The 18,481-nt window shown below is 40.6% G+C and overlaps 2 protein-coding genes and 1 non-coding gene across 3 annotated transcripts; all 3 read right to left on the minus strand.

Annotated features, from left to right (window-relative positions):
• Window positions 1-133: 133 nt before the first annotated feature.
• On the minus strand, window positions 134-13,161 carry atad2 (ATPase family AAA domain containing 2). Its single transcript, XM_076012889.1, has 29 exons — window positions 12,674-13,161; window positions 11,863-12,014; window positions 11,629-11,684; window positions 11,359-11,536; window positions 11,200-11,281; window positions 11,024-11,102; window positions 10,437-10,652; window positions 9,411-9,531; window positions 8,606-8,707; window positions 7,916-8,024; window positions 7,712-7,827; window positions 7,438-7,612; window positions 7,178-7,266; window positions 6,718-6,877; window positions 6,535-6,625; window positions 6,194-6,371; window positions 5,936-6,072; window positions 5,454-5,589; window positions 4,915-5,101; window positions 4,368-4,553; window positions 4,102-4,237; window positions 3,571-3,767; window positions 3,321-3,480; window positions 3,116-3,238; window positions 2,482-2,661; window positions 1,915-2,406; window positions 1,598-1,731; window positions 1,259-1,387; window positions 134-401 (listed from the first exon to the last, which is right to left on the minus strand). Exons 1-29 carry the CDS (start codon window positions 12,869-12,871, stop codon window positions 372-374), a joined length of 4,329 nt encoding a protein of 1,442 aa, XP_075869004.1. The 5' UTR covers window positions 12,872-13,161; the 3' UTR covers window positions 134-371.
• On the minus strand, window positions 4,686-4,819 carry LOC142879605 (small nucleolar RNA SNORA5). Its single transcript, XR_012925326.1, has one exon. It is a non-coding gene; the product is annotated as a small nucleolar RNA SNORA5 (small nucleolar RNA).
• A 1,195-nt stretch (window positions 13,162-14,356) lies between the features above and the next one.
• Window positions 14,357-18,170, minus strand: psma2a (proteasome 20S subunit alpha 2a). Its single transcript, XM_076012904.1, has 8 exons — window positions 18,014-18,170; window positions 17,411-17,487; window positions 16,767-16,899; window positions 16,249-16,371; window positions 16,048-16,129; window positions 15,646-15,719; window positions 15,158-15,215; window positions 14,357-15,046 (listed from the first exon to the last, which is right to left on the minus strand). The coding sequence occupies exons 1-8, from the start codon at window positions 18,052-18,054 to the stop codon at window positions 14,930-14,932; spliced, it is 705 nt and encodes a 234-aa protein (XP_075869019.1). The 5' UTR covers window positions 18,055-18,170; the 3' UTR covers window positions 14,357-14,929.
• Window positions 18,171-18,481: the final 311 nt, after the last annotated feature.

The following is an 18,481-nucleotide window of genomic DNA, read 5'->3' on the forward strand; positions in this document are numbered from 1 at the left end:
TTAGCTGACCAAACCTACAAGTTCGTGAGAAAATTATTAGGAATCTTTCATCTAACAGAAAATTGATTCCAAATGTTGAGGCAAAGTCCAGGGCAGCCAAGCGCTAGTATGATGCATGACGAGGCACTCTATGCTATATACAGAAAACGGGTCATTTAATTTAATATGAAAATAAGTACAAAGATTTTGCTGAATCACAAAAATGTTTAGTTCACATGAAAATAGTGTTTGTATATATATATTTTTTTTTTTTTTTTAAAAAATGCTTGGATGATTACAGTAATTTATTGTTGTTATCATTATTATTATCAATACTATTTAAAAAAAAAAAAAAAAAAAAAAAAATCCCAATTCTTGCAGCTGAGGTGTCATCAGAAGTCACCGATCTCTTGCTCCAACTCCTAATTAAGTGACAGAAAAAGGATAGATTAGCAACAATATAGGGTTAAGGCAGTTTGTTGATTAAACGTTACATACATCGGTTTAACATAGATATCACCATAGCAAACGAAGGAACGAGAGATAATACAACTAAATGAAATATCATCAGCGTTCAATGATTGATGACAAAGAAAGACTAAGACTCAATCTCATTTTACCCCGACTCCTCTCCCTACCCTCTGGCACTGAGTCACAAGGAGTAGTTGTTGAAATCTGATGCTGTAAATAGGGGACACTTCTTCTGGAGCAAGTTTCATTATAAACAGCCTTTGTTTTAGAGCAGAAAATTGAATATGCCACCCTTAGCAGTGACTATATGTAGCTTGAATGGGCAATAAGCATCCTTCTGTGACATGCCAATTCATGGTCCTGAAAATTCCCTTTCTAAATTATGGAATAAACAAATTAAACATCAAAGGAACCTAACATTAATACACTAATTTTAGTTTAACAGCTTCCTGATCTGTGCTTCATTTTATGGATTCTGTGAGGAGAAGAACTGTATTCCAATCGCACGACACTGAACTCAACACAACACAATGCTTGTTGTAATTTAAATGGTTTAACTAAAACGTATTTGCATTTGTTCACCATAGCAAGATTCAAAAGACATTTTTTGACTGCCCCTTGTCTGCCTTCCAAGAACTATTTGGCCCCGGCACTTCACCTCACCTCAGTATTTAACCTATACAAGAATGTTTACACCCTTTAATCTAAATGCCAATGTGTAAAATAGAGGGGACGAGCCCAGTAGGAGAGACGAAGGAGCAAATAAGATTGAGCCTAAATTGTCTCACTAGTACAGTGGAGTGCCAACCTGGATAAGTGCAGTTTTGTTGTAGTCTCGTCTGTGCCTGTAGATGCTCTGGCAGAGCAAAGCGTAAAGTTTCTCCAGCTGACGGACTTCATAGCCTTCAGTCTTGGCCACCACTCTGTCCAGTAGCACCTGAGGAATAGCAAGCACACCTTTCAGGATTTTGTACGATGTTGGTGACCCAATTTCAATAGACATTCATCTTTATAGTGGTGAAACGCCTTTGAGGAATAAAGGCAAAGGGTATAGCAATAAGAAAATACACTAAAGTTATTAAATAAAACTGCATGCCATGAGTCCAGAAGCAGGAAAGTCAATACTACCTTATAATTAGACACGCACCTTTAATTTGTCTCTGTCAACCACGAGAGGAGCGGCCTCCTGATCCAAGATCTGCAGGGCTTTCTCTGTGTGGAAAACCTGCTGCTGCATCACAGCGTTCTTCAGCGCCCGGGTCATGCACCTCGCGTTCCGCTCTGAAATAAGATTGTTACAATAAAATACATCCATCCATTTTCAAGACCCGCTTCCTCCTGTAAACAAGTGCTTCTTAATTCACTAAAAAACACGGATACTTTATCTGCAACGATGTGACCGTTGTGTTTGAATCTATAGTGCCTGTTAACAATCACAGTATAAGCGTTGAGATGGCCCCCAACCTTTGCCCCCATCGTCTCTTTTGGCCCCTTTCGAAGTCCCAGCGGTCGTCGCCTCTGCTGCTGCCACCTCTGCCGGCTCAGCCTGGCCGTTCTGCTGGGCCTCCTCCATCGAGGCCTCGTTGTTGTCGAGCTTGTTCTGCTTCTGGCTGCTCGTTCCATCACTTTTCTCTGTGTTGCTTGGTTCCTGGGTGTCTCCCTCTACCTCCCTGTCTTTATTGATGTTTGCCGGCTCGCTTTCACTTTTCTCATTTGCAGCTTTGTTTTCCTCCGACTGTTCTTGCTGTTCAAGCTGGCGTGGAACTGACTCGCCGTTTTTCCCCGCATAATTGTTGCGCGACGCTCCCCCTTCCTTTTCGGCGTCCTCATCGTCCCCGTTATCCTCGTCTGACGCCAGGAGTGACTCGTCCCTGGATGTGTGAGGCGACGAGGTGTATTTCTTCTTTGTAATGAACCCACTGGACCACCGATTTCTCCTCCTCTTCCTTTTGTAAGCTGGGGGGGAAACAAAAATTACTTGTTTTTCCTCACTCGAAAAGGAAACATTTGGTCATTTCAGGCAGTTATTACCTGTGTTCTTAGGTACAGTAACTGCAGGGGCACTTTTAGTGAGACTGACAGCAGCAACAGCTCCAGTGCCCTCTTTCTGCGGGGTGCACTCAGTGACCTTGGCCTCAGCAGTGGTTTTTGGTGCTTTCGTTTTGGGAAGGACATGGTAGAAGGAAGGAGCAAACTTGACTGTGGCGCAACCTGAAATGAAACGAGGACATTCTCAGATATAAACCTCAGATAATCTCAGAGCTGCATTAAAGGAAAATATGTCATGACATTCCACAAAGTCTTGCTTTTCCAGTTAAACGTTGCACCGGTCAACAGTTGCATCACAGCAAATTTGCTGAAGTTTAAAATCAGAAAACACAAAGTAACTATAATTAATTTAAAAATTGTGATGACAAGTATCCACTTCCTCTATTACATTCAAAATATTTCACACAGTCATATCATAGCCTCACCGCAGATAAAAATCTCGTTGAACGAAAACCCATGAGCCATGACAGTAATACAATTAGTAATACAAGTATATTTTTTGATTCAGCAGCATCAACGACTTCTAAAACTGGTGAAGAGCTACTCGTCTCAGAAAGAAGACCTAAGTCCTCAAATTGTCTTTCAAACCGGCGCAGTTATAAATACTCATCTTCACCTCTCTTACTGCGAGATTCTTTGATCTCCTCGCAGATCTTCTCAAAGTCTTCATCCAGTTCATCTCTGATGATGGCATGGACAGTGTCCTTCAGAGCGCACGCTCTGTGGCGGATCTGACGGTCTGGAGACAATACACACATGCACTTCTAAGTACGGTCACAGTTTCCATGGTAAAACTTCTGTATCATCCTCATCAGTTTTACCTGAGGGGTCCCTGTCTGGGTTGTACTCAAGAGCATTCTGCGAGATGAGATCCGTGTCTTCCAGGAACTCTTTGACCGTCCTATATTGGTGGAGGTCAATCTTGGAGAGAACTGTTGACAAGTCCATAGGCTTCTTGATAACGTCGGCATAATCTGCTACCTAAAACACAGTGCAAAGAGCACATGCATAAAACACAGTAGGTACATCTAGGAAATGGTAAAAATCTGATGTCAATACAGAATAAAGTACCTCTTCTAGGTCGACAGGCTTCGTAAAAGCCTTGAAGCGTTTATCTGTCGACAGGCGGGTTGTGACGTCCCGCAAGAAGAGGCGGAGCTCTCTGAGGGTATCTTCCTCCTGCTCCTCCAATCGCTTGGCCTCCTCTTCAGTCAGCTGCCGAGGGGGAGGGGGAGGGGCAACGGGCAGCACCTCCGAGGCAATGAGCACTGAAGAGAGGAGAAGAGCGGACTTCATAAAATTTCACACAAATATCACTATTTTAAACCATTCTTATCAACATGATTGCTTCAGGGTAAATTTCGATTAATATACAGTGAGTTTAGGTCATTTAGCCGTCAGTTTTTTCAACAATACACTCTACTAGGGTTTTTTATGGAATGTTTCCGAGAAAGTGGACATAATCACATGGTGTTTATTATATCTTTAAGTTGCATCACTAGCGTGGTAAATGTGCAAAATTCTAATTTGTGCTTTTGCCAATCAGTAAGTAGCATATAGTTTTACTTCATCACGATTTATTTTATTTTATTTTTTTCTTACCAGCTTTCTTTTTGGACGCCGGGGCTTTGGAAGCCTGGTTGATGATCAGATCCTCAAAAAAGTTTCTTCTCTCCATGCTGGAGGGGGGTTGGATATTGAAAACCTCGCCATGTGCCGCCTGAAACAACTCCTGAACCTGAGAAAGACAGATCAGAAGAGAAAGTGTTCGAATCATGTTCATTCATTTGAAGAAAAAAACCTGAACCATCGAAAATAAATGTTTCTCTCGTTGTAGAGTGTGAACGGTGGCCCATTCTTTTCTGTACCTCAGCACTGAGATCCCTGTATTCAAAGCTGCATGTGGCCAGGAGGAAAATGGGAGCGAAGGCAGGGATGGAGCTCAGCAGGCTGAGGAAGGTGGCTCGTAAGGCAGGACCAACAGTTTCCCACCACAGTCCGATGGAAGGGATGTAAATGATACTCGGAGAGGTCCGCTTTGCCTCAACAAAGATCTGAAACACAACAAATAAATGAGTCATGAGTGCTGACTAACTTGATAGAGAGTCATAAATATACACCATTATTGCTGATTTTTTGAATTTGACAGCATGTATGTTCTACAACATATGAGAAAATACTTAAATGTCTGTCTGTAGTACATATTTATCCCCACTTCCTGCTGTAGAAGAGGCGGGGCCCATGAACTACATTCTCTGTGGCAGCCATTTTGGCCAGTGACGTCCATCACAGAGGACACACTGAATTTGACAAGGCTGCGATGATTTAAATTCAAAGGAATATGACCAATTGCTGTCTGTCAGTTAGTATTTATGTAATTGTATGCATAAATATGTCTTTGGTATTTTATCTAACCTGAGCACAGGTCTCTTCCGGAGCAGTTGCACTGGTTCCAAACAGCACCGCCATGTCTAGTGTGTACACGGTGAACTTCTCCAGAGTGTGCAGGACCGCAGGAGCCAGGTGGGAGCTCTGACCCGAGCCCGCTCGACCTTCCAAAAGAAGCCGAGGTCGGTAGGAGGTCGGCTGGCTCAGCACACTCCTACACGTGGAACAGGGACAAGGTGATGAGTAATGTCGTAGGAATATTGTCATTCTTGTTAAGCGTTTATTTAGAGTGTAGTTTTCTTTCAAAAAATAAACAACTAAGTCATTATCTGGAAGACAACAGACTGAAATAAAGAGGTACTCAGATCACACCTAAAAAATTTTTTGCCTGATTGGTCAAGAAAAGGAAACATTTTTCAAATATCAGCTTCATTTTTCCACATAAAACCTGACCCTGCCATTTCAAACCACATACACACAATTATGACTGACAATAAAGCAAAACATGACCCTGTTTGTATAGGAACAGACAACAATAATGGCAAAGGTTTTAGTGGCCAGCCAACCTGTTGAGGTGGAGGAGTTTATCAGCAGCAGCAGGTGTCGGGAGTTGGGATTGAGGGTCTCGTCCCGAAGAGAGGCCTTCCACATCCTCATCCTCACTGAACATGAGCTCATCCTCAGACATTCCAAAATCCCCATCTGGAAATACAAAAGCACACAATGCAGAAGTTAAACCTGATCCCTGAAAAAATGCAGATTAGCAGTTAATCAACGTTTGCTTTTTACCCCACAAAGGGCCCAAAGCACAGTAGCCATCCTGAATGGAAAAACCTGGGTGTTTCTATCAAGGTTCTGCACTAAACATGTCAAATAGTCACTGAAAATACTCTGGCACACACCAGGGCACTTCTCTATTCATTTCATAAATTGCACCTGCTTTTACGCACATTTTCTTGTCAATTTGGGGGCTGCAAAAGAGATCAAAAGCTTAGAGACTTCATCATATGACAAAATGACGATACGTAAAGGAGAGGCAATACTGAACCTTCTTCTGTCTTTTTTCTCAAGCCCTGTTCTGCATGTGGGAAGACTTTGCTGACCACGTGAAGGATGCTCTGCAGCACTGCACTCAACAGGGGCCGAATGGCAGGTATCAGCGCCTTAGCTGGCGACACAACGGCCCTGAGGATCAAAAACGGGTCGATGTTGATTCGTTGATGAGAACAAGGCATTGGAAATGAAGGCAGCTCGCAAAGGGTTAAAAAAAAAAAAAAAAAAAAAAAGACAGGTTCACTGGCTGCACCTCTGAGAAGCGGGCACCATCTTCAACATGGCCGACATGAAGTCTTTGCTGGTGATGGCGATAGAGTCGACGTCGAGGACGAGTTTCTGCGACGAGGAGTAGATCTGGGGGTAGCGGCGCCGCAGTGCACAGAGGGCAGCTTCTGAACACACGGCTTTAATGTCGGCACCGCAGTAACCTGAGAGGACAGATGGAGATTGGGATATTCAAACATACATGGTGCAAGTCAGCTTGACAAGTAGGGCCATGTCTGCTACCGCTAGGACCTCTACTGTTAAATGCCATTACGATGGCAACCACAAGGACGGCGCGGTGCAGTGTGGTGTTTCACACAAACGTACCAACACACTTGTCAGCCAGTTCTTCCAGAAAGGATTCAGAAGGTGGCGGAGTCCACTGTTTGGTGTGAATCAAAAGAATGTCCATTCTTGCCTGCCGTTAAGTAAAATCACAGGATTTAAAATTTTAACAGTACGTGTCCGATTAATTCAGAAAAGCAACAAGGAGCGTCAGTATTTTCGCACCTTTCTATCTGGCAGGCCGAAGAGGAACTCTCGGTCGAAGCGGCCAGGTCTTCTCAGAGCTGGGTCAATGGAGTCCAGTCTGTTTGTGGCTCCGATCACGACCACCTCTCCTCGAGCATCTAATCCATCCATAAGAGCCAGGAGGGTTGACACTATGGAACTGCAGACACACAACAAAAAAGATTTTAATGATCTTTTCCATTTCCCATTTGGATTATGTTTCCAAAGAATAGTCAGCCCATTCTAATAATTAAAATCTACATTTATGCGAGTTCTACACAGCACAAATTGAATAAAGCGGATAATTAGATGTTGCTGTATTTAATTTATCTCCCTGAAACACACTTGTGAGAGGTGAAACTTTAACAATGAGCCATGAGATGAACTTGATAGTGGCATGAAAATAGATGCCCTTTATGTCTCAGTAGCCTAGCTGTTCTAAAAGAAGAGTGCTGCTCACCTGTGGATCTGATCCTGCCGACTGGACCTGACTGGAGCCAAACCATCGATTTCATCAAAGAAAATAATGGATGGACGCATCTGGTATGCCTTGAACCAAAATAATACAAAACAAGCTGTTTCTGATGAAGTGCAAATATGATTTGAAGTTATTCAGTCAGAACTGAAGTGTTCATTTGCATCTCAGAACAAAAATCAATCTTTTCAGGCTTACAGGAAATGAGAAAAATGCTCGTAATGACTAAAAGAAGCTCATTTTACCTGATCAAAAAGGAGTCGAAGCTGCCTCTCTGATTCTCCCACCCACTTGCTGAGGCAGTCGGCCCCCTTCCTCATGAAGAACGACACTTTTCTTTCCCCCTGACTGCATTCGTTGGCCAGCGCTCTGGCGACTAGAGTTTTCCCCGTGCCAGGAGGACCATAAAACAAACAGCCCCTGAGGACGGGAGAACGTCAACGGCAAAGACTTCAAGTTAGATGGGAGAACAATAACTCGGGAAGTTCACACATGCGAGAATTCCACCGTCATGTTTACCTGGGAGGCTGAATCTTGAACCTCTCAAAGACTTCTGGGTAGAGCAGAGGGAAGACCACCATCTCCTTCAGCGCTGAGATGTGTCTGCTCAAACCTCCGACGCTTTCAAAGCCCACCTGAGTGCGTTACATGTGCACCGTTTACTCATTATATTCCTGTCGCAATGCACTTGAGAAAACATTGGCTTCATTGCTGCCGTCTTACTGTTTTGTCTATGTGCATGGGATCTACATCAGCAAGGCTGGCACCAATCTTCATCCTGTCTTTGTGAATCCCAAGTAGGTCGTCTTTTATTAGGTTCATCGGCAGACATCTGCAAAACACGTAGAGGAAAAAGTTAGCTTACTTGATCACTTGCCCAAGTGAGGTCAGGGGACAAAGTGTCCTTAGTAAGGATTCAAGTGAGACACAGGATTATCATTTTCAAGTATAATTTGACTCACACATTGACAGATTTCACAGTTTCACTATTGAAATCAAGAAATGCTGAATGTGAATTATGTGCTCTGGTAGTCACTGTCACCTTGTCTGTTTAACCGGTTTGAAGTTTATTTTTATTCTGAGGAACTATTTTAGTCTTGTCCATGAATACATTAGGACCAAATGCGCAACTCTGTCTTCAGAAATGTAAACATGAATTTAAAATGATAAAGTTCATTATCAACTGTCATGATGATTTCAAATTATACCATTTACTAACAACTGCCAAAAACACACGCAGACTGCCATTGCAAATTATCACTAACACATTTTCTGATGGCAAATAAGCTAGCAATAATACAATTTTTTATTTTTTTTTTCTTAGTTATAATTACAGTATATTAGTAACTGAGAAAACGGCACCACCCTCCTTGTGGTTGAAGATTGTACTTCAGTTGGAACTGTCATTCTCACCTGTTGACGGACCTGCTCCTGTTTTTATTTCTTCTTCTCTGGAATTGTTCATCGTCAGAGGATGACGAGGTGGAGTCGGTGTTGTGAATGGCGTGTCTTCGTCTGGAAAAGGCAAGAGATGCAGCATTAATAACTCGAGGTGCGTCTTCATCACCGCCAGGCCATGTATGTGTAATGGCAAGAATCCCAACAACATTATGCTTTATTTTCTTTTCCCTCCTCCGACTAGCAGGACAGAATCACTCAGAGTCAGTTGAGAGGTTAAAAATTATAAGTGACTGTAAATATAAATTAAAAAACAGGATGAGTGAGCACTGTGCAGCAGTGCGCCATCACCAGTATGACACGTCATTGAAATGTTATCCAAACACACAGCTAAGGCTTAATTCTCAAATTTCCATTCCTCTTTTTTTGCATTACAGTGTGAAAAAGTGAAATAAAAGAAAAACAAAGTGCAGTAAAGATTTTTTCACTCTCCAGATGGGCTGGCCATAAAATCCCCTTTGGTGGAATGTTAACAAACTGAAATCCCCAAGAATACCAACTACAGATTCACAGTAAATAGAAGTAGGACCTTACCTCTCAGAACTATCCCAGGTGGCGGAGTGAAGAAAATCAGAAGGAAAATAAAAAGGTGTAGAAATTTGAGAATCATCACGGGTGTAAACACCCAGTGATGTGGATGACATATTTGGTAAAGCAAATTCTTGAAATGAAAAGGTGCTAGGGGTGTCTGCGGGAGAATGAATACCCTAAACGTAGATATGGGGTTTATAGGCCTCTTGCTAAACGCTGTCACACTAACCTGTTGGTTCTCCTGCTGCTGTAGGGACTCCTGGGACCCGTCGAGCTGAATCGATATCTGCGTCTGGTTGGAGAGGAGTGGTCCTTGAAGTACATGCTACGTTTCCTGGGCTCTCTGGGCTCTGAGAAGAAAAAAAAAAAGAACACAGGTGTGTCATTGGGGCTGAATAAAGGGGGGCTGAATCACATCCTAGCCACCTCTGAATCACATCCCAGCCACAATATGGTACAAAATGGATGTGCAGTCAGTCATAATGGGAACAAATTACATGCATAAGGCATTCTCCTCTTCCATTCCTGCTCTGTTTAACATGAGGTAGTGCTATATTAGCTTTTACAAACATCAAAGAAAACAAAAGAAGCTAAACTAAGAGATACAGAATGAGATTGAAGACATAATTATAAGAAAATAGGCATAAATAATGGCAGCTATACAGCACTGTGGCCATGTCTGCCATTGAAAGAGAAAGACAAAAAATATATACGAGATAAAAGTTACAATTGTGAAACACACACACCAAAAGTTAAGATTAAAGTCGGATATATAAGATAAGAGTCAAAATCATAAAAATTCAACAACAAAAAAAATCAGGAGCATTTTGTAGATGTCTATGCTTAAGTACAAAGGCTAACATGACTGTTATTACACCACTATTAATTTTCTCTTTAAATACTTCGACGCTCTATGTTGTAACTTTAATATTTTATTTGTTTGCTGTTTGTATTTGTGTCACCACACCACAAATGTGGTCGCAAGTAGGGGCCAATTGAGGTTAATAATGACAAATTACATAATTCATTGAGGCACCAAGTGCCTGTCTGCATGGTGTGAAAAGGTTTTGGAGGAAAGGCCTCAGAACATTTCAGACAGGCCCGCCTCCCTCAAACAGATTCAACAATGCCCACCGAAGAAGAATCAACAGATCAAATTTCTGCATGTCACCATGTTCAAATGTGTCAATTACATATCTAATTCTGAAAAAGGCAATGACAGGAGTCATTTTGGCGAGAAATATGAACATCATACCATCCAGTGGGGCCTGGTAGCGAACAACAGTCTTGCGCTGCCTAAAGTCATAACGTCTCTGGTTTCCTTCCTCGCCGTCTTCGTCGTCTTCCTCCTCTTCGTCGTCGTCGTCGTCGTCGTCGTCATCATCATCATCATCATCATCATCATCGTCTTCTCCATCTTCTTCCTCGACCTCCTCATCACCATCATCACCACCACTGTCCTCCTTCTCTCCTGTTTTAGAGACAAATGCAAGGTGTTTGAGTTTTATGAGTTCCTCTCTGCCAAGCCTTCAACTGTGTTTCAATCCCTCTTCTTTTTCCCCCCCCACTTCTCTTACTCTGAATTTGGTCACCTCCTTTCTGCTGTCTAACCATTGTGATATGATCGGGGGCTGGATTTAAAAAGTGAAACTCTAAAATTAAAAGCAGATGGAATAAAGAAAAAGGAAACTTCAGAACTCTGTTATAAGTGCTGTGTATGCATGTAATGACAACAGGGCACACAAATGCCCGAAATATAACAATATTAATTAACCCACACTAAAATACATTAAACAATTCCTTGCAGGCAATCAAATGTGGTTATTAAATCTCATGTCTCACCTTGGCTCTCCTCTGTGTCTTTGTTTTCCACATTTGTCCTCAGTGATCTGCTTATTCTCCCCCTGGTGTATACGCCGAGCTGCTCAAACACACCAGGTCAAATGCAAATTCATTTGAGGCTTATCTTTTAAAAAGGCCACAGTTTTACACTAATAATTAATTTCACATTAGATCACCTCTTCTTTGGCACCTCTGTCCCTCAGTCTGCGCCTCATCTTCTGCATGTCATCCATCTTTTGTAGAACAGCTTCAGCAGTGCTGACGGACAATCAAAGATTTCCCCTTAGTAAAAATCTATTTTTTGCTGACAATCTCTTTTGGCAAATCTCACTCACTTTGTGATAAGACGGTCGTAGAGCGCCGACTGGTTACGGGAGTCTAGTTTGTATCTCGTGATTCTGGAACTCCGTCGTACAGAACGATCCTCCTCCTCCTCCTCCTCCACGTCTCTTCTCTGCAAATCAAACCGGCTCCTCTTGGGAGTGGACGAGCCCTCTACTTCGTCTGGGACATCTGAGGTGCCAGTAGAAAACACATTGACATGTTGACATTGATTGTGCCACAAACGTTGTAACCATGTAAAACGTAGCAGTGCAGATTTTTACCTGCTTGCTGCTTGCCATTGGATGCCTTTTCTTCCCTCTGCAACCTGGAAGATTTCCTTAAGAGGAAAACAAAGACACATTCAAAGCTGAAGCTCATTTTGCCACTTTTGATTCTAAACTTGAGACTCAATTTTATTTTTTTTAAGAGGGACTACACCACACTTATAAGCATCAAATTGGGGGGAACTAATAGAAAGTTTTGCTCATATATTGTTGTGAAAGATCCCAATGTACCTGGTGCAGCATCCTCCACTGACATCAGTTAGTGGGGAGCTGGTTTTTAGTTCCACTTCAGAAAAAGAGACTTCAGGCTTAAATCTCTGCCTGCGGGTCCTCAGGGAGTTATCAAGGCCACTTCCCTTGTCCAGCTTCATATCACCATGGCCCTGACGCACATTCAAAACCATTACAATTAACAGGCAACAGGCCACAAGAACAAAAAAGATGAACTTTTTTTTTTTTTAAGTTATCACAGCTTCACACCAAGTCAAAATTGATTTAAATTCTGAGTGGCTGAGTAAGCTTCACAACTGAATTTGAGAGGGAGGACAAGCACACCTGAAAACTCTGCAAAGGTTCTAATATTAAAAGTCTCTAGATTAATTTCGTCCAACCAGCAATTTGCATAGCCACAGCCAAAGTAAACTATATTAATCTACTTAACAGTTTTAATAATGAAATAATGTGTCATGCAGCGCAAAGATAAAGCTTACTTAATTAAAGAATTCATTCACACTTCAACGAGTTTGGCAAACACCATCTCATCTGGGACATAGGGGTACCTGACAACTTAGTACGCTGGTGCTACGTCAGTGCTTAATTCTGCATTCTTTACAAGAGCTTAAAAGTAGAAGAAGTTTATCAAATACACGTCACATTTGACAGCTGACGCACAGGACTTATTGTTTCACACGCGACTCTTGCTTTGATGTACTGTTCATCATTCCGGGTTGCTAATTTAGCTTAGCTCGCTAGCAAAACAAGCAGAGCATTTATTTTGCACCCTTAAAAAATGCGTTAAATATTAATTTGGACACATGCTCACGTTTGACAAGTCATGTTCGGGACTGTTGGCGCTGTCATCTAGTGTTCCTGAAGACCTGGTCAAACGAGAGGATTTTCTCTGCGGCGCGGGAAGCAAAGAAACAAACTCGGAGCTGGAATCCAAATCCATGGTCCTTCTCTTCGGGGTTGTCGCCGCCGTTTCGGCCCCACCGTTACCGCTGCTGCGTAGAATTACCATCTTGGCTTCGAAACTATCCTTTAATCGTTCGAATGACAGTCAATCAGGCAATATTCTGCACTGCTGTTTACTGTGCAGCCAGCATACCTTGGATAACCGAGATGGCGCCAGCTGACATACGCACGCAACTTAGCAAACCCTTGATTTCTGGCGCCATAAACGTCATCACACGTTAGTACCAAATAAGCTAGCGCCCGAGAAAATAGATCTCGAAACAAACTAGCTCATGACGTCTCGCGACGTAAATATTTTTTCAAAAAGTAAAAAAAATAAAAAAAATACACGTGTTATTAAAAACTGCTGCCATCACTCGGGCAACAAAACAAGACTTTTACGCACAGCAGTGGCGGAGGAATATGTTGACAGTCTCAAAAGGTGTACCGGATGACGGGGGAGGGCTGTCGTGCTGAAAAGTGCTCGTCTGCCAGAATTTGATTTCTGCCGCCCGCGGGCCGGGAGCGCGCCCGGCCAGTAGTACAGCCAGTTGAGCGGGAGGGCCAAAACGTTGACAGCTGCCCTTCTTTTGGATTGAATAGTCTCTCTCTCTCACACACACACACACACACACACACACACACACACACACACACACACACACACACACACACACACACACCTGTACGTTCACAATTATAGTAAAGGTCTTTGTCTTCTTATAAAGTTTAATGTTTGTTATAAATCACAACTAAACCCATAATAACAAAGTGTAGTTTGTAGAGAAATCAGGCATGACAATTACAGAACTTTGTTTAGCACCATCTTTGGAAACTAGAATGTCATGAATGTGCTTTAAGGGGGAGGTTTGAGTAAATAAATGAACACTCATGCATTTTTCCTAGTGATTCGAATTATTTTTTTTAAAAAATCTGGTCTGCACCCTACATCGCATTTACTTTGCTTTCTACATACCTGCCAAAATTGATTGTCTGCCAAATCCAAGTTAATCGTAGGTTAAATTTTTATTTATTTATTTTTACCAAAGCTGGCTTCATAATGTAAAGATTTGAGCTCACCAGACATCTTGAAATTCTGAAAGGGCCACAACAGAATCCAGTCAATTGTCATTTGCCAAAATTTGATTAAAGGCCACATAGTGACCGAAAGTTTATTTCTCCTGAAATATTATTTGAAATAATAATATATATTTTCCTGTGATTGAATTTTTAAGTACGTTGCTCATAACAGATTGAAAATCTTTCAATTAAAAGACAATTGCAACAACAACAAAAAATCTCTCCTTTTCTCCTGCTGAAAACTGATTGCAGTTCCTTCACTGTGCTGTAGGGGTGTTTTGTCTTTAAATGAGCAGTCTTTATGCTAAAGGATCATATATGACAGATAACCACGTAACATTAAACCCCGCTCTGGCCCTTTGCAAACAATAACACATACGTGCTCATTATGTACACAAATGATATATTCAGAATATTAAATCATCAGTATGCCGGTACAAGAAACAATATAGCAAAAATAACAGAGTCTGCATTAGTTCTCCATTTTTTTTTTATTTGAATAAGAGACAGAAGAAAAAAAAAATACAAACTGCAGAAGTTTTTATAACTGAAAAAAGGTTTTTGTATTAGCATTACATAACAAACTGTTGAACATGAGACTTGGACTGGGGTGACATAATCAAAAGATATCTTCCTGAATCCTTTCTATTTCTATTTTTTACTTGTTTCTTTGTGTTTAAAGTTGACTGATCCTATAAAATAAAGGTTTTGGTCACAGAAGTTGACTAAAGTCCCACCCCCAGCAAGTTGAATGAATGAATCAATATTTCCTTTGCAACAGCAAAGACCGAAATTGAAAATAGAGGATTCATCAGACAATCTAAGATTTCACTCCTCGTGGCCCACATTTCTTTTCAGATGCACAGTAGTTAACTGACCATTCGACAGAAGCGGTTTAGGTCAAGCGCACTTGAACGTTCCCAAACAGAAAACTGTTGAATAACTGTTTACAAAAATGTGTAAAAAGACAATTAGCTACCGCGCAGTTATGAAGTTTTTGAGAAATGTGGCCTGAAGCCCTGCCTTCATCATTCGTTCAGTGTGTTTAGGCAATGGCTGCCAGGTAGTCTTTCACCTCGGCTGGGGTGAGTCGTTTGAAGCCAGCCTCGTTGCAGATTCCCACTTCAATGTTCTCCTCTGTCATCTGACCCTCAAAACTCTCCTGAAAAATTAAGAGGGCAATGTTTGCTGAATACAGACAACAAAAAAACACTTAAAAATACATAATTAGAAACTGATTTTTTTTTTTTTTTTTTTACATCAAACCACATACCTTAAGTGTCAGGATGGCTGTGTGAATGGCATCTTCTAATTCTAGATCGTTGTTATATCTGCGGAATAGACCAAAATTTGTAATCCTCTCATTAGTGTGTCAGTGTAATAAGTAGATGGAATGTAAACATTAGGCAAGACACCTACAAAAAAAATCACAACTAAAACAGTTATATAATCTCTCATTTTGAGAGGCACAGTTAGTCCATAAATTAAGTGTTTGTGATTTAATTGATCATGGTGACATTTGCTTTTAACAAAAAGAGGACCATCGTTTTAAGAAGGTTTTTGTTTGTTATTCATATCCAGAGGCAATGAGAATTGGTAACCGTATCTTAGCAAGTGCAAAATATAAATATATTATGGATAATACACAACACACTGTAGTGTTATGGTGACAGAAGTAAATAAACATTTCTCTAGTTTTGCAAGATTGTTAGAATTGCACTAATTTTTCCAACAACAAAAAAATTCATTGAAAATATTTACCTTTTTTCAAGGAATGTTTTTCCATTGACGTAGTTCTTTCCCATTGCTGTTGCTTTCCATGCAAAGTATGCACCCTGCCAGTAAGAAACCAAAATTAATCATTCATAAACATCATCCTGCTTACAATTTTTTTTTCATTCTACATAGAGATAATGACTAGACATGCCTCATACCGCCAAATAGACAGTATGTATACAACAAGTAAATAAGAAAAAGTATAATTATGTACACCCATTTTAGCCTGTGAATTTAGAATTTCCAGTTAGTGTAGCACATAAAGGGCACTTATTAAAATGATCAGTCAATGTGATGTGGATGTTCTGACAGTTAAGATTTTCTGAGGAGTGCACTTATTAGAACAATACATTATTTATGACAAGTTTGTGGAGTTATCCAACGTACAGAGGGATCCGACTGGAACAGGTAGGGGTGGTCTTCATCCCAGCCAGCTATGAGCAAGGAAACACCAAACGGACGCACTCCACTGGAGGAGGGAAAAAATATATTTCTGTAACTTCTGAATGGCAAGATTTCATTTTGTTCTTTTTAGCATGATGTCATAACAGGGAAGGTTTGCATTGTGAGAGTTTTCTGTTTACCCACCCTGACTGTGTGTACTCTTGCATTACGGAGGCGACTCTCTGGACAAGCTGCCCTGTGGGAATGGGCTCCTGGTAAACCAGATAGTACTGTTGTGCCAGTTTCCTGGCTCGTCGCACCAAAACCCTACGAGAATGACACAACATATTCTTCAATCGGAGCGTGAGCTTTGGGAATTATACAAACATCAAACCTTGCTCACCAACACGATGTAAATACATATTAACAATAAATTAATGTAACAATACAAGGTTTAGGGCACAGCGGATTCCATATAATCAATTACTTAATTTTCAAGAACATCAGGCTTTTAAAGTTCCTTTCAGTATTTTGGTAGAGGTATCTTAGATTTGGAGTAGTAAAACCTTGACGGGTAATCTTAGGGAGTCCAGAACTATAACATGCAGGATCCTAAAAACATTCATTGGATTCAAACTAGACATCACATATAATTTTTTGGCTTAACAATATGAAAAAGTACTAATGTTCTGTTTATCTCTGTGTATAAATAGAACACAAACCTGTAGTCCGGACCCATGCCGCTGTACACCATGCCAATGTGTTTGGTTATGGGCTCCACTTTATGAACACTCTGCTCATCGTACAAGATCGACTTTTGTTTTTTCTCTGTTGCAAGAACAACTCCATTGGACGCTGAAAATAAAATAAATCCATATTGAATAATAGTGTAACCAATTTCCTTATTTTATGAGTTCTAGGCATATTCATTTAATCAAATATGCAAATGAGGATAATGCTAACAGCCTGGGTTTCTAAAGAAATTAATTTCAGATGTAATCATTCTTTTTCAAGATTTATGCACCCTTCAGGATTTTATAGGACCACTGCGAGCCCAAATAAAACTTTACGTTGAAGCTTAACAAAAAAAAAAGACTGCTCACAAGATGCAGCACAAGATTGTATCCAACCAATTCGAACGATGATATTTAACAATAGTATCTGATTAATATTTAAGGCTGCACACTCTGCCATTCATATTTCACTGAAACCAATGTGACATCAAATTACAACCATTTCAATTAGAACTTTAACTTTCGAGACTTCCTTTATTGACATAGAGAAATATTTGAGAGAGGACTGTTCACTAAATTCACTCCACATTGACACTTATGCTGAACTACTAACTCCTTAATTGACTGCTCACCTTTGATGCCAACCGAAGGCGCTCCGGCTGCTACAGCTGCCAAAGCGTATTCAATCTGCACGAGTTTACCCGAAGGGCTGCGGAGATCAGAAAAATACGCTTCGTTATTAGACTGCGAGACGACTTAACATCCCATCAAATTAAACAGTACCTTAATATAAAAAAATAAAACAAATAAAAGCTTAAAACGAATCACTTCCAAACGAAGATGAAACTGAAAGCAAAAACAACTGAATCATCCGTGCTAATGAAGCTAACGGGTTATCCAAAACATTACAATTTGAACTGTACAGTTTTGTTCTGTTTGGAATAAAAAGAAATAAATAAATAAATGAATGAATGAAACAACTGAGCAATTTAAGGATTTTCGTCGGAACCATACTTGTTCCAAGGCATGCTCACGTTGATATTTGTAACGTTAGCCAATACATTATAACCCGGCAATGACTGTGCACCGACTGCATTGGACCCGAGAACAACATGTTTCTTCACTATGAAAAGTCGGATCTAAATGATCTCGAGATGTTACAATATTTAGAACATATTCTCCTTGTTGAAAATATATAAACATTCTCAAATTTTGAGAGTTTTGGCAAATCTTACCTAAATGTGGTCAGGGAGAAACTGTAGCCTCTTTCCGCCATCTTGTTCTTCTTCTACTCTGAGTTCTTCTTCCAGTCATTGTCGAGTTTATTGGCTGTTGGCAACGAACATAATGATACATTACCGCCACCTACTGGAACGGCGTGTAGCAGTAGCTTGGCAGAAAAAAAAAATCTTCATCGAATCTATATGTCATTATGAAAACAGAGTAAATATACAGAAATAATAATAATCAGAATTATTCGACTTAACTCGACTTTTCGCGGCTACTTTTATCCGAGCTTACTGGAGAACTGTCGCTAAGTGGACAACCTCTTATTTATTTTGTCATGTCTCACCTAAAATAACCTTCCAGTTGTTGTTATAACAGTGTGAAAGAAAAAGCAGCAGCAGCAGCAGCAGTAGTAGTAGTAGTAGTAGTAGTAGTAATAGTAGTAGTAGTAGTAGTTTGCAAACTATATCATGTTC

This window comes from Nelusetta ayraudi, unplaced genomic scaffold (genome assembly GCF_046127955.1).
Source record: "Nelusetta ayraudi isolate G7.1 ecotype Tasmania unplaced genomic scaffold, CSIRO-AGI_Nayr_v1 ptg000136l, whole genome shotgun sequence".
Classification (NCBI taxonomy): domain Eukaryota; kingdom Metazoa; phylum Chordata; class Actinopteri; order Tetraodontiformes; family Monacanthidae; genus Nelusetta; species Nelusetta ayraudi.

What these genes read in the sequence shown, in the direction of transcription:
- atad2 (XM_076012889.1), bottom strand. Translation starts at nt 12,871, where the DNA reads ATGGTAATTCTACGCAGCAGCGGTAACGGTGGGGCCGAAACGGCGGCG. An exon ending in CAATGGCAAGCAGCAAGCAG is followed by an intron (nt 11,537 to 11,628) that starts GTAAAAATCTGC and finishes CTGGCACCTCAG; the next exon opens with ATGTCCCAGACGAAGTAGAG. An exon ending in ATGGTGCCCGCTTCTCAGAG is followed by an intron (nt 6,073 to 6,193) that starts GTGCAGCCAGTG and finishes TTTGATCCTCAG; the next exon opens with GGCCGTTGTGTCGCCAGCTA.
- psma2a (XM_076012904.1), bottom strand. Translation starts at nt 18,054, where the DNA reads ATGGCGGAAAGAGGCTACAGTTTCTCCCTGACCACATTTAG. An exon ending in AAAACATTCCTTGAAAAAAG is followed by an intron (nt 15,216 to 15,645) that starts GTAAATATTTTC and finishes TCTATTCCGCAG; the next exon opens with ATATAACAACGATCTAGAAT. An exon ending in CAGCCATCCTGACACTTAAG is followed by an intron (nt 15,047 to 15,157) that starts GTATGTGGTTTG and finishes TTAATTTTTCAG; the next exon opens with GAGAGTTTTGAGGGTCAGAT.